Below are 14,499 nucleotides of genomic sequence, written 5' to 3' on the forward strand. Positions count from 1 at the left end.
GCACTCGGTTGATCACGTGTGTTTGTCTTTTCTCTGGCAAAATGCCAAGCGGGCACTCGGATTAAGTCACATGAGCGCAAAATGCCACATGTGTACACCACAGTGCTGAGTATTTTACAAATGCGCATTGTGGGCAAAGTGCTAATGACGGATGCGAGGAACGTTTCTCTAAAGCTATGCAAATGGTTAACCTCATAAGCTAAATGCTATGTGGGAATATTTTTTTTTTGTGTGTTTAAGTTCATTTGTTTTCCTCCTCCTTCATCATGTGATGGTTTATAGTGATATTTTGACATGTTTAACTGTCATGCAAATGCAAATTTATGTTAGCCACTTGGGCATTTCAAATGAAAGAACACACACAAGCTACATGCTAATTCCCTCATCGGAACCGAGTTTATGTGTTTATATGTGTTTGACTACTTTTTTCAGAATTTAACTGAAAAGGTGCTTTTTGTGTTACATCATAAAATTTGGACTATTCTAATAACATTCTTGGGTCTTGACTTTAAGTCAAAACACGAAAGCCAAAAAAGGGAATGCAATTACCCACCCACCCCCACCCCCGTACACCCTCCATCCTCATCACCACAAAATTTTGCCCATGTTTTTGCATGGTTGGAAATGGATGTTGCAAGCCAGTTGGGCTGAAATTGAGCGCCCGTCAGGAAAATCCCGTTTGTAACATTGAAAGTTTACTTGTTGAATCACCAGGCGTCCTTATTCAGTCAAATGTTTAAAATGTCCATTTTTCTACTTTGTTATCGACTGTGATTGTTCAGTAAGTCACCATTGGCCAAAAGGTGATAAGAAAATCAAGTCCGGACCTGGTTATCACATTTACATCCTTCCCTCGAGCAAATGTTGCTTTACTTTTTTGCCATAACATATAGTTTTAATCTTTCTTTTCTGTGAATGGATCAATCTGAAGAAAAAAAAACGAGTTAGCACAACAATATGCATGGTTTAGAAGTTTACTGTGGGGATTCCTTTGGATTATTTGTGGAACTCTAACGGGCTATTTTTCCCTGTAAACATTGCTCAACATTTTTTCCCCTCCAAAATTCAATTGTCGATCATGCAGGAATAGACAAACATACAAATGTAAACATCATGTCTTTATCACACAGGTTGTCATTAGCGGTTGCTCTTAACAACAAGAGAATAATCAGGCGTGTAAGACTTGTAGATCGAGCAGTGACACCAGAAGCAATCCAAATGGACTCATTCAAGTATGTGTTGTTGGCTTTCGCCGTGCCACCGAGGGCTCATGAGTCATCCCTGTCATCCGTCCGCAAGCCGACCGAACACACTGCTGTGCTCTGTGTCTCCTTTCTCGCCTCTGGACGTCTCTTTGTGTCTCCTCCCTCCTGCCACGGCTTTGTTACATGGTTTTGTGGCACGTTGTTGTATTGTGCGCTGTCAATCATTCCCCTGTTCTCCACTTGGGGCCTCAATAGAAGGCAGAGCGCCTCGCATTCCTGCTTGACTCAAGTACAAGTCTGTTTCTTGTCATCTCGGCACTGCGCTATACGAGCGTCGACATTTTAAACGTTTGACTCAAAAAGTGTTTCCTCACGTTGACGCTGCCCGATGGCACTTTCATGTGAAGGTTTGACTTTTGAATAATTAAGCGAGCGGAGCACCTTGTGAAATGTCATGGCCTGTTGTGTCCAAGCTGTTGGGTAAATATGCGGGTGAGGCTGCAGTCTCGATGAGGGTGTGTGTTTGTCCAATTGTACAGCGCTGCTGGTGTCTCACACTGAATGAATTTAATTTACTTTTAAATCACTTTTTATACATACAGCACATCGCATTATAAGGCACATAGAATAGAAGCTACAAAAGTGGCCACAGTTATGCATCCATTAGATAAAGCTAGGCAAAAGCAATACAATACAAGATAGCCTTATTTCTATCTTGCGCTCACAACCGCTGCAGCTGTAACAAAGCGCTTTGCAGAACCTTTAAAATACTTCATCCAAGAAATCAGAAGATTGAGCCATCTACAAGGCGCATCGCATTGAAAAAAATGAATCATTTGAGGTGCTCCTTATAGTAAAATACGCTTATTAAATACTTCAAATTTGAAGCCATATACAATGTTGGATGTGTTGAGTAATGCAAATTTTAGTTTTATCTGATGAATGAATGTGGTCATCGGGAGAATACTCTGTTCCAAAAATATTCAATTGATCCAGAGCAAATTGACTTACCATATTCATATTTTCCGGTGTATAAGGCTCACCAGAGTACAGTGAGACCTCAACTTACGAACACCTCAACTTACAAACTTTTTGTCTTACAAACGTCAAATTTATGAAAATTAAACCTTATAATAAGCACTATTTTCATAATACACACCCACCACGGCTGGCGGAGTGATCTTCGGCGGAAGCACACGACCGAACAGCACCAGAGGTTAAGTTACCAACAGTCCTTATGGAAGGTGACTCTCCTTCCACAAGCCATCAACGACCACCAAAAAGGTAAATAAAACTTTATTTTACAGCACGGTTTATTTCTTTAATTACAGTTGTCATGTAATGCGCCTCTCTAAACAGCAATTCCCTTTGACCTTCGACCTCCAACGCCATTCCATCAAGTCATAAATGACCATCACAAATGTAAATAAAGTGACTTTATGATACAATGCAGTCGATGAGAAGGTTTCTTCAGCCGTCATCTGTACAAAAGTGAAGGTTTCGGACGTTTCGCCTCCTATCCAAGAGGCTTCGTCAGCGAACTAAAGTCTGACTGGTCGTATCGGCCCCATTTATATATCCCGATTGAGGCCCACTAGTATTATCCCTGCGATGTTGATAACTGATTACTAGTGGGCCTCAATCGGCAGTACATTTGCACCTAAAAGCTAGCAACCACTCATTTGACGACAATGAGGTTAAAATCTTAGCGAAAGAACATAGATGGTTTGAAAGGGGGGTAAAAGAGGCGATTCTTATAAAACAACAAAATCCTTCATTAAACCGGTCTGGTGGTGTGAGGTTCAATTTGGATCGTTCATCCAATAGCCTGCTCAGGTTAGGCAACTTTCGCAATGCTGATGAGGGTCGTTATGCTGATGAGGTGATACCGGGGGGAGTGGGGGTAATAGGCCAATCGTTAGTCAGTGGGCCACAGGGGGGGGTCCCGCACCCCCCCCAACCTGAGATGAGGGACCTATCATAGCTGTGTCCGGCGCCACCAGGTCTGGACATTAGGGATATATAAATGGGGCCGATACGACCAGTCAGACTTTAGTTCGCTGACGAAGCCTCTTGGATAGGAGGCGAAACGTCCGAAACCTTCACTTTTGTACAGATGACTGCTGAAGAAACCTTCTCATCGATGGACCACTCCTGTACGACTGAGAGCTTACACAGACGATACAATGCAGTGTATTTCTTTCATTACAATACCTTTAGTTATAAGGTATGTTTTAGAATAAGGTATGTTGTGTGTAGTTTTAAGGCTTATTTAGTTGAAAAGTATATTTCATGGAAACCCGGGAACGGATTATTCCCATTTTAATGGTTTCCTATGGGATTTTTTTTTGAGATACACACTTTTCGCCTTACACACTCTGTCAACTCATTAAGTTCGTAAGTTGAGGTCTCACTGTATAAGGCGCACCCCCAATGAATGGTGTATTTTCAAGCTTTTTTTCCATATATAAGGGGCACTTGCGTATAAGGCGCACCTTCAATGAATGGAAAAAAGTTTTTCAAATATAATATATAAATATGTAAAAATTTTCCCAAATATAAGGCACACCACATTATAAGGCGCTACAGTAGAGGCTGGAGTTACGCACTACTTCTTCTACAGGGGGAAAATTGAGTCAGTCGCTGCGCCTGAGAGACCTGTTATGGCTCACTAATACTTCACATATAATGTGCACCTGTGTATAAGGCGCAGGGTATTTTTTTATTTTTTTGAAAATCAAGCCTTTTGGGTTCACCTTATCCATCCATCCATTTTCCTTACCGTTTATTCCTCATTAGGGTCATGCCTTACACACCAGTAAATATGGTACTTGCTTAGTGACAGAATATGTTTCAACTTTGACCACAGTAGTGGCAATGCCCGCCCAACCATTAAATAAAGCGAAACTACCTATTTCCTATAGGTGATGTGTCCGCTGCATGTGCCACATGTATGAATCTGCAGGCTAGACTGACGGACGGCTTGCTGATGAAATGCTTCCTCTAAAATTGACAATAAGAATAAAGATGTACAGGGGCTAGTCTGCTTTTCACCGTCGGCACTTGCTTTTTTAAGCCTTTAGGAGCGCCTAGTTTTCATCGGCACCCAAAGTCAGACTTTTGTTTTGTCCCCACAGTGGAAGGGAGGGGCATTGACCATTAAACCCACTCACTTTCACGCATTCTTATGCGGGCTACGCTTCTGTCCCCGAGTCCAGCGGCCAATTCACATTTCCTCTCCTTGAATCATCTTTTATTCATGTCTTGTTTCACAGAGGAACTTCTTCCTTCGCAAGCGCCGTGGCCAGATGTAAACACAGCTCACTATTTATAGAAAATCAGCCTCCTTGCTATCCTGCCAATATGCTGTTCACCAAAGAATTCCCGGCTTTTCGGGAATACGGCTCCTTTTTCCTGTCCATACGTTCTATGTGGAGTCAATGCCATGTTAAAAAAGTCGCGTCATTGTATACGCGTTTTTCAGAAACAATTGCAGGATGCACAGTGGGATACTTTTTAGCCATTGAGCGCACATTCTCTATGTTTCCGAGTCTTTCAATTGCTAAACCTCCCTTCTTCTCCCTCTCCTTCCTCCAGGCTCGCAATGTAAACACGGGAGAGCTGGCGGCTATCAAAGTCATCAAATTGGAGCCAGGTGAGTACTTTCCCTCCATGCACTCTTCATCCCGTCACTTGTCTGCTTTTTTTAATTACATCCTGTCACTTGTCTGTCTTTTTTTCAATAATCTCAATCTCCCCGTGAAGCGAAAGCATCATTGTCTTTTCCCCGTCGCCGTGTTCTCTCCAGGGGAGGACTTTGCCGTTGTCCAGCAGGAGATTATGATGATGAAGGATTGTAAACACTCCAACATCGTGGCCTACTTTGGAAGCTATCTGCGGTAAGAATATTTTGCGTGTTTTCCTGACATTTGTCCGTGCGATTAGATAATCAGCATGCAGGATAGGAAGAAAAAAATGTGCAAGCAACACAATAGATGGAACTCCATGAGGGATTGATCCTTATCAGGTGAAAGACCTGTACAGGTTGACGAGTAGCATAAAATGTTGTCACCCGCTCTCCGTGTGAGGCACTTATCCACCATGGCTAAAATGACAACCTCAACAATAATTTTGCTGACACGTGAGTATTGCGTTGTTTAATTCCAATGGGTTCCAATTTTTATTGTTGAAAATCAGACTTGTTTGAGGAATTATATAACATCTTGGCTTTTATGTTCAGTTTTTTGGAAGGCATGAGAAAATCAAGATATGTCCAGGGGAGAAGGCATATTGGCAAGGGTGGAATTTGTAGCCCAGCCCTTGTAGTTATGTATCTTATTTGCAAAAATGTGTGTGTGCGTGTGTGTGTGCAGGCGAGACAAATTATGGATCAGCATGGAGTACTGCGGGGGAGGCTCTCTACAGGACATCTATCATGGTGACACCCACATTCTGATCGTTTATGTGTCTGGTCTGCTACTTTTTGACCTATCACACTCATTTTCTTCTCCCATGCCACCCCCCACCCCAGTAACCGGGCCTTTGTTAGAGTCTCAAATAGCCTACATGTCACGGGAGACCCTGCAGGTAAATGTGTGATGCAGTACCTTTTGTAATTGCCCCCCCCCCCCCATCGCTGTAACAGCTGCTATGTGATTGTGTACTTTCAGGGTTTATATTATCTCCACAATAAAGGCAAAATGCACAGAGACATCAAGGTGAGTTTTTTGAGGGGGAAACGAATCTTACGTACCTGTATTAATTTTTGGACTTGTTGAGTTAAAAAGAAATTTATAATTTGCAGTCACAAGAAAACGGAATGAGCCCAAACTAGGTTTGGGAGTCAACATAACAACTCTTGACATCTCACACGAGTGCAAACATTTTCTTTGCTGCACAGAAGAGATTTGCCTCAATGTGCAAAGCTGGAGAAATAATTGCTGGGTGCTGCCGGAGTGTTTCAAAAATTAAAAAATACAAATACTAAAAAAAAGGTTCTCAAAATGATGCGCATAAAATTATTGAATACATGACATTACATATTTTCCATAATATGCCGGTTCACATTAAATATAAAATGTTTTTAATCTTAAAATATGGCCAACGCATCATTGTCCCTGTCTAAAACACAAGATCTGTATAGCTACTGCCACTTTTCAGACACATTTTCATTCCATACGTATCCTTTATAATATATTCCTCTTTGAGTCGATGCGGTGTGAATGGATTTCCTTGACTCCATTGCGCCCCCCCCCCACCTCCACAATGTGGCTCCACAAGCTTCCTTTCTTCTTGTGAATTAAATGTCGCAGTAAACCAGAGGCAATCCACAAGTGATTGATTGCAGTCGTTTCTTACAGCATCTGTCAACATACTCATTGCATGCTTGCGTTGTAGCTCTTATGCGTGCAACGCACAAAAACAGATGAACTCAATCACGATTCAACCAAGGCGCACAGACCGTCTCACGTTTAATCTGAGTCGACACGCAATTTGTGTCCAACAGGGCGCCAACATCCTTTTGACAGACAACGGCTACGTCAAACTTGGTGAGACAAACCAGCCGTTTATTCTTTTTCCTTTCCCGGGGGATTTCTTTTATCTTGTTCTCACTCACTTTTTCGTTTTTGTATTAACTCTCTCATCTTCTGTTCCTTTTGCTCTCAAAAGCCGACTTTGGTGTATCAGCACAGATCACAGCAACACTGGCAAAGAGAAAGTCATTCATTGGTACACCTTACTGGTGCGTTGTTGATTTTTATTTATTTGTTTATTGGGGTGAGGCAGGCCATATAAGCTGCGGGCAGTCTAACCTCTCAGTCAGCAAGATGTCAAAATTTGATTGATTAGTCAATGAGACAGCCCTTCTTTTGAAAGTTTAATGAATAGGAGCATGTGTTCAAACACCCCTCACCCGTAACAGGATGGCTCCAGAGGTGGCGGCGGTGGAGAGGAAAGGAGGCTACAACCAGCTGTGTGATATCTGGGCTGTGGGCATTACCGCAATTGAACTGGCAGAGTTGCAGCCACCCATGTTTGAGCTGCATCCCATGAGGTGTGTAAGCAGTGTGGTACCAAACTGACCCAATTTTTAACTTGAAAGGAGCAGCTGACGGAAATTACTTTTAACATGGCAATCGTTACGGCTCTGTTGTGCCGCCATGCTTTTTATGAGCTGCCAAATGTGAATTTCTCCACTTCGAGACTAATCAAGGCTAATCCAATCCAAATGCATTGGTCCGCTCAGTGATCGATGAATGTAATTCTTGGTGACCAAGTGTGACCTCCACAGGGGAAAATTTCAATTTTTCAATTGGGATGAGCTCCCTATTCCCAAAGTTGTAGCCACCAAAGTGAAAACAATACTTGTTCAATCTGGAGTCACACTTATCCACATCTTCACAGACTGCCAAGAAGTGTTTTCTTTATCCTGTATTGACACAGATATCTCTTTCTTATTGTCATCCCTCTTCCCTCCACAGGGCTCTTTTCTTAATGACCAAGAGTAATTTCCAGCCTCCTAAGTTGAAAGACAAGCTCAAATGGTGAGGCGCAGCTCCTTAAATCTACTCAAGGAGACACGGCCAATCTTATTCATTACATTCTGTACCATCTTCTTGGCCCACAGGACGGACAACTTTCACCATTTTGTAAAAGTAGCTCTTACAAAGAACCCAAAGAAGAGGCCCACAGCTGAGAAGCTGCTACAGGTGAGAAAGTCATTGAGGGACATCGGTTCTCAATTACAGTGTGGTACCTGTTGATTCTGCATAATATTTCAGATTTAATTGAAATCAAGATGATATAATAGAAAATGTCTGGATTTCATTTTGCTCAGTGAATTCCTGCACGAATGGTAGATTTCCAAATGACACTTAACTTGATTCCCCCCTCCTTAAATTGAAACCCTCACTTCCTTCCTGTCCTTGCAGCACCCGTTTGTGTCTCAGCCCCTGAGCAGGACGTTGGCGAAAGAGCTTCTGGACCGAGCCAAAAATCCAGACCACAACAACTACAACGACTTTGATGACGACGACCCCGAACCGGAGGTAACCTCACGCCTTCTGTTGAATATTTCTATTTGGGGTTGCACAATTCCAGAAATTGTTAAAGCTGGAACGTTTCCATGGGAATGTGGATTTAGTAATATTTTAAATATTGAAATATTTAGTCCTCCCCCCAACATGGCGGCGGTGGTAATAACCTTTTTAACTGTATGTTGCCTCTTTTCCTTCATCCCCAAATCACATCTCATCCATTCACCATTTGTCCGAAATTACCCATGCTGACACTTCCTCCCAGCATCCTAAACTTTTCCATGTTTTTCCTCCTCCGTGGCACTGGCTCACTAAATGCTCTCCTTTTTTCTCCATCTCGCAGCGCTTCCTCCTCACCATCTCCGCTTCCCTCTCCTCTCTTCTGTTCTTGTCTGCCTTTCCACCATCCTCTCCCCTCCTCCTCCTCCTCCACAGTTTAAGTACAGGGGTCGCTTCCTAGCCATAAGTCCCGGCGCTCGGCGTGCGCTCCGCTTTCCTGCCCGTCGGAAGGTACCAACCAGGGTGATGCGGTGTCTGCAGTGATGTCTTAACAAAGAGTGTGACTTGTAGTGAAGTGCATATGCCATTGAGTTGAAATGTCGAAATCCTTACTGATGCCGATAGCCGCACTTTGGCTCATAATAACAAATTTCCTCATATGGCCGGTGGTGTTGATTTATTTATAACCTGTGGAACAATACATGTTCCACAGGTTATAGTTTAAATATAATACACTGGTGTATTTCCAAGAATTACCATATTATGGACAATTTGCATTATCGTTGTCATCCACAGGTGACAGAAACCGGGTCCAGGTTGTATATTTTATACAATACTGCAATTGCTTATATTGGCCACAAGATGGCAACGAAATAATATTCTTGTCTTCAAGAGCTCCTTAACTCACTTCAACAGTTTCTTGTTATTGACTGTAGTTTGTTTTCCATCCATCATTTTTTTGGACCTCACGTGTGTCAAGGATGGTCTGCAGTCGATCCAGGCTGTCTTCAGGAAAGCTGGCTGGGTTGGGGGTGTGGGGGGGTGCACTTAGAAAAACCTCAAAATACTCATGAACAATTGGAATGTGTATAATCAATGTAGGCTGCATAATATTGACATCAAGCTATCGAAATCAAGTTATAGAGATACAGAATATATGGTAGACACATTGGTCGTGTACAAAACAGTCAAACCTGGGTTTTTGTCCATAATCCATTCCAGAAACCTGTTCAAAAACCGAATTGGTCGAAAACCGAAACATTTCCAATCATAATCAATGTAATCAATGTCTGCTTTAAAAAAAATCATGATTGATCAAAACAAACACGTCGACTCAAAATGGAACGCTACACGAGGATAATGCCCCGGTCACAATGAGACACAACACTAGGAAGTGACGTATAAGGACGCGGAGGGGAGTTGAGTGTGCATTCAGGCGTGCTCAGTTTGGTCGAGAACCGAATATAAGTTGTAAACCGAGGCATAAAAAAAACCAAAATTTGTCGGGCCAAGACATTCAAAAACCAAGGTTTGACTGTATATTATTATTGTTTTTTTCTTTTTACAACAATACAGAATCATATTTATAATTTGATATGCACCAGTGGATAAAATAGTCATGCTTGTGGTAAAAAAAATGTGATTTAGAAAATTGCTTTCCTCATCTGTTTGGATTGATATTTTGCTTTTACTTAAAACGTTTAGATCTTAGTTTTATATCTGGCATGAATATCGAGATTTTAAATTGTGTCCATATATCGCCCAGGGTGAGTTGTTATGAAGAAACTGTGTGACCGATGCCCTTTGTTTTCTTCCGAAATTAAGATGATCGGATGCATCAGAGAGATTTTGGGTCTCTGTGTGATTTATACAAAACCATTGAGTGGAAAGATGTTTCCGATTTTAAGCGCCTTTAATGTCTGGCATTTCTCACTGTGTCAAGAGATGTAAAATTGATGAAGTGGGAGCGATGGTTTGATTTGTTGTTGCTGCATGCAGCTGACTATTTTTGCTGTGTCATTGAAGAAGAAATAGCAAACCTTTTTCACCTTGTGTAATCTTCTCAAATGTCCTTCGAAACTGCCGGGTGGTTCATTTGAGCATTTATTTGACCATGTGTGTCTGTGTATGTGTCCTCTCAGTCTCCGGTGTCCGTCCCTCATCGAATTCGTTCTACCAGCAGAAGCACCAGGGAAGGAAAAACACTCTCTGAGATCAACTGTGAGTTTAAACAAGAATAAATCAGCTTACATGCGATAATCAGTTTTGAATTTTGACGACCACCATCTCTTGTCATATCTTAGTCGGTCAAGTGAAGTTTGACCCGCCGCTGAGGAAGGAGACCGAGCCCCATCACGAACCGGTGAGTTGTGACAAAACGTGTTTTCATGGTTATTTCATTATTATTTCACAAAAGCATTACTAGTTTTCATCTATTAATTGCTCGCGAAAGTATTCGGCTCCCTTGGTCTTAGTGATTTATTGCCACATTTCAAGCTCCAAACATATAAATATAAAATTTTATATATTTTTGTTGTTGTTGTGAAGAATCCCAAAATGTTTTATTTCTTTTTGTAATAAAAAATAATGGTTTTACACTTGATATAATTTGGCCCCTTTACTGTCACAACAGTTACCCCCTCACCTGCATTGCTAATGCAACCAACGCAAAAACTGACAAGGCCATTATATTTTTGAGTGCTCGAAATGTGGCAAAGGGGCAAAATATTTCAAGGCCAAAGGGGTACTTGGCGGCTGTAACACCTTCACTTTTTTTTAAACTCAGCCCAAAACAAGCATTACATCACGCTTTCTGCTTCGATTTCAAAGTAGCTTACTTACATGGAATGCAAATTATTTTTTTGGGGTGGAGGGTATAGTTGGAAGCTGCTCCGAAATGTGCCTTGGAGAAAGCCTAGGCTATTTGACGATACCTTTAGGGATAAAGTTGGGGTTGTGAATTTTTGGAATAGCGTTATTGAGGGGTGCAAATATTTGGTGTTAGATCTTGTAGGTGGAGGATGTGAAGTTGCACAATCGCTGGAATTGGGTGCATGTACAATCAGTATCCATCACTGTCACTCCCTGTCCCCACTTTCAGTCTTTTAGATTGTTTATTTATTAATTTATTTATTTGCCGTATTTTCTGGTGTATAAGGCGCACCCAAAAACAATGTTGATTTTCTTCAAAAGATGACCCTAGCCTTATACGCGGATGCACCTTATGTGTATCGATGAGAAGGTTTCTTCAGCCGTCATCTGTACTTTTTGAAGGTGTCGGACGTTTCGCCTCCTATCCAAGAGGCTTCGTCAGCAAGAGTTCGCTGACGTCAGCGAGAATTCGCTGACGAAGCCTCTTGGATAGGAGGCGAAACGTCCGACACCTTCAAAAAGTACAGATGACGGCTGAAGAAACCTTCTCATCGATGGACCACTCCTGTACGACTGAGAGCTTACACAGACCTTATGTGTAGTAATGTTGAGCCACAACAGGTCTCGCAACTACTGTCAGCAACCACCAACTCCATTTCCCCCTGTTGAAGTCATGCGTAACCCCAGCCTCTACTGTAGCGCCTTATAATCTGGTATGCCTTATATTTGGAAAACTTTTATATATTTATATATTATAGCTGTTTTATTATTTATCATTTTATTGTTCTGGTGTTTATTGTTCTTTTAACTGTAAAGTGTCCTTGGGTGCCTTGAAAGGCGCTTGTAAATTAAATGTATTATTATATTTGGAGAACTTTTTCATTCATTGAAATTGTGCGTTATAGCCTTAAACTGTATATGCAACAAGTTTAAAAATACATAATTCACTGGGGATGCGCCTTATACTCCAGTGCACCTTATATGCCGGAAAATACGGTATTTATTTATTTTACATTTATTTATCAGGGCCATTGTGTTTTTTTAATCAGTTTGAAATAAATCTAAAAGTCGATGTAACCATCACTTTGCTGTGGACTGCAAATTTCCCCATTGCGGGACGAATAAAGGTATTCTGATTCTTTCTACTGTCTCATCCCCTTGATTGATTCTAGACCTCCATAATTGCTGCTGCTGACCCGTACGGTTCTCATGTCTACAAGCCTGTGTGTGCAATTATATTTTTCATTCATTCAGTGTAATTGCCGTTCCTCCAGAGGATTTCGTCACACCCCGCATTTAGCCCCTGTAGGATTATAATATAAAACATGAATGGAGATGTTTTCAGGTGTCATGAAGGTGGACCTTCCCGTATTTCCTCAAATCGTGGCATCAAATTGACACCCCCTTTTTGACAGGTGGTGTTATTTGACGCGTGGAAACCTTTTCCCTTTTTGAGTTTATCCTCAGATGTGAGAAGTGTTTGTCGCTCCTATCTGTAAATGTAGCCGCCGACTCGCATTCGTTTGGCCGAAGTCTTCTTCCCACCGACGGCTTTTTTTTTCATTAAACGTTAGAACAAGTACGGTTGCATTGTGTGTATTAGAGATCCACACAACGCAAAGATAGGAGTCTGGGACTCTGGCGATTTTTGGCTGACTGCGAGATTAGCAAAGGTGTATCGGGTGAGCAGGTTAGAGATGTGGCCGGTATTTTGAAGGTCAACAGTTGTGGGCAGAGCAAATTAACAAAACTTCATCCATTAGTCAACATCGGTGAACATTGTTAGTTACTACCTTAGCATTGGCGACAAGAATATGAAAAAATCTGACAATGTTCAGCGGCATTTAACCCCGAGATCGCAAATCAAACTTGTGAAATTACATGATGCTTTCTAAAGTCCGAACCAAAATTTCAAAATGTCCCATGTAAACCATAATAACAGTCATTATTCTTGACTTCAGATTTGACAACCAGTTATTCATTAATTTGTTGTGCGTTCTGTATGTAATATGTGGAGGAGATGAAACATTCTAATGGTTTCCCCAAATTCATAACGGCCCTCGAGAGGAAACCATGACTACAATGTGGCCCGTGGCAATAAGTGACTTTGACACCCTTGCCTGTTACCCTCTGCAGTTGAGTAAATAAATGCCACTATAGGAGGAAATATGCTTTTTTTTAATCTGCAATATGCAGCAGGTCATTTCTGGATTCATCGCCGCCCTTTTCACAAATGTATCCTCTCTCTCTCCAGAGCCCAATTTGGCCTTTGTTCATTTTGTCCACCCACATCATCTTCTGTCTTGCATCAGTACCCCCTATTCCTGCCAACCTCCCCCCCTCCTGTTCCTTCCATTGTCCACGGTTGTATTAACTTGAGGTCTCTCTCTCTCGCTTTGTCTTGCTGACCAGTGTGATTCTGAGCCCTATCTGGACTGTGTTGAGGAGCTCTACTATACCGCGAGATCTAATCTGGTAGTACTCTCTCTCATCCCTCTCTCCTTCTTTCTGTCCCTCCTCCATTTCTTTGGTTGGTGTCATTGTTTATTTGCTGCCATCATCACTAACCTCTTCCTTTCGTTCTTCTGTGGCTCTCTGCTTAATTCTTCCTGTTGTCTTTCTTCTTTTGTTTCCAGCCTCATAAACTGCTGCTATCATCTTTTTTTCCCTGCTTTCAGACGTTTGTACAATTACATGAAAACACTCAGAATAATCACAGACAAGATGTTTTACATGTGTGATTTTATTGGCATAGTCCAGTGCCTTGCTCCAAGGCACACCAACAGGGCGTTAGAAAAAAAAATCTCGGACTGCTGGGTGGATATTCCTCTTTATTTTACTTTTTTTGATACACTTCTGCTTTTTGTACAGTGCCTCTAACCTCTTACGTACAGTAAATGAAGTAAACAAGTGTGACACTTGTTCTTCTCTTCTGTTTCTTTTCTTCACTCTTTGTTTTACTCTGCTGCCATTTCCTTTCAAGGTGTCTATCCCCCCACCCCCACCTTGACACATGGCTGCTTACACATTGTGGCTTTACATGGTGTTTTTTCTTGTTTTTTTTTGTCGTTTGGTCCCGAAAGACTACATTATCAAGTTGGGCTCCATCCGAGACATTGGACAGCTGAAATAGTTGAGATGGGGGAAAAAGTAAAGAAATGTGTACCTTGTAGAATTCATACTGGGATGCAAAAGTGTTTTTGCTGCTCAGATGGCGCCAACCAGGCCGGCGTGGCTACCATGACGACCACATTCGGGTGCTCAAAAAACAATGATGATGGCAGACATCGTATTATTCAGTTTGTTTTGCTGTCACTGCGCAGAATGTGCGATTATAGGATGTCGCAGCGAGAGCGAGATGCCATTCCTTCCGTTGTTATCTCAAT

At 41.8% G+C, this 14,499-nt stretch overlaps 1 protein-coding gene across 9 annotated transcripts in view; it reads left to right on the plus strand.

Annotated features, from left to right (window-relative positions):
- map4k3b (mitogen-activated protein kinase kinase kinase kinase 3b) overlaps positions 1–14,499 on the plus strand; it is a 40,142-nt gene that overhangs the window by 9,178 nt on the left and 16,465 nt on the right. For 5 of the 9 annotated variants that reach the window (XM_089012862.1, XM_089012863.1, XM_089012867.1 and 2 more), the window contains exons 2-15: positions 4,803–4,860; positions 5,014–5,104; positions 5,579–5,643; positions 5,737–5,792; positions 5,876–5,923; positions 6,712–6,754; positions 6,876–6,948; positions 7,129–7,260; positions 7,688–7,750; positions 7,834–7,915; positions 8,138–8,254; positions 10,384–10,462; positions 10,546–10,604; positions 13,526–13,588. In XM_089012862.1, the coding sequence (XP_088868988.1) occupies positions 4,803–4,860; positions 5,014–5,104; positions 5,579–5,643; positions 5,737–5,792; positions 5,876–5,923; positions 6,712–6,754; positions 6,876–6,948; positions 7,129–7,260; positions 7,688–7,750; positions 7,834–7,915; positions 8,138–8,254; positions 10,384–10,462; positions 10,546–10,604; positions 13,526–13,588 (1,029 nt within the window). Of the gene's footprint in view, positions 1–4,802; positions 4,861–5,013; positions 5,105–5,578; positions 5,644–5,736; positions 5,793–5,875; positions 5,924–6,711; positions 6,755–6,875; positions 6,949–7,128; positions 7,261–7,687; positions 7,751–7,833; positions 7,916–8,137; positions 8,255–8,677; positions 8,753–10,383; positions 10,463–10,545; positions 10,605–13,525; positions 13,589–14,499 lie in introns of all 9 variants that reach the window. The other 4 variants (XM_089012864.1, XM_089012871.1, XM_089012866.1 and 1 more) reach the window with 2 other exon arrangements.

Source organism: Hippocampus bargibanti, linkage group LG13 (assembly GCF_051943395.1).
Source record: "Hippocampus bargibanti isolate YZ-2025 linkage group LG13, ASM5194339v1, whole genome shotgun sequence".
In the NCBI taxonomy this organism is placed as follows: Eukaryota; Metazoa; Chordata; class Actinopteri; order Syngnathiformes; family Syngnathidae; genus Hippocampus; species Hippocampus bargibanti.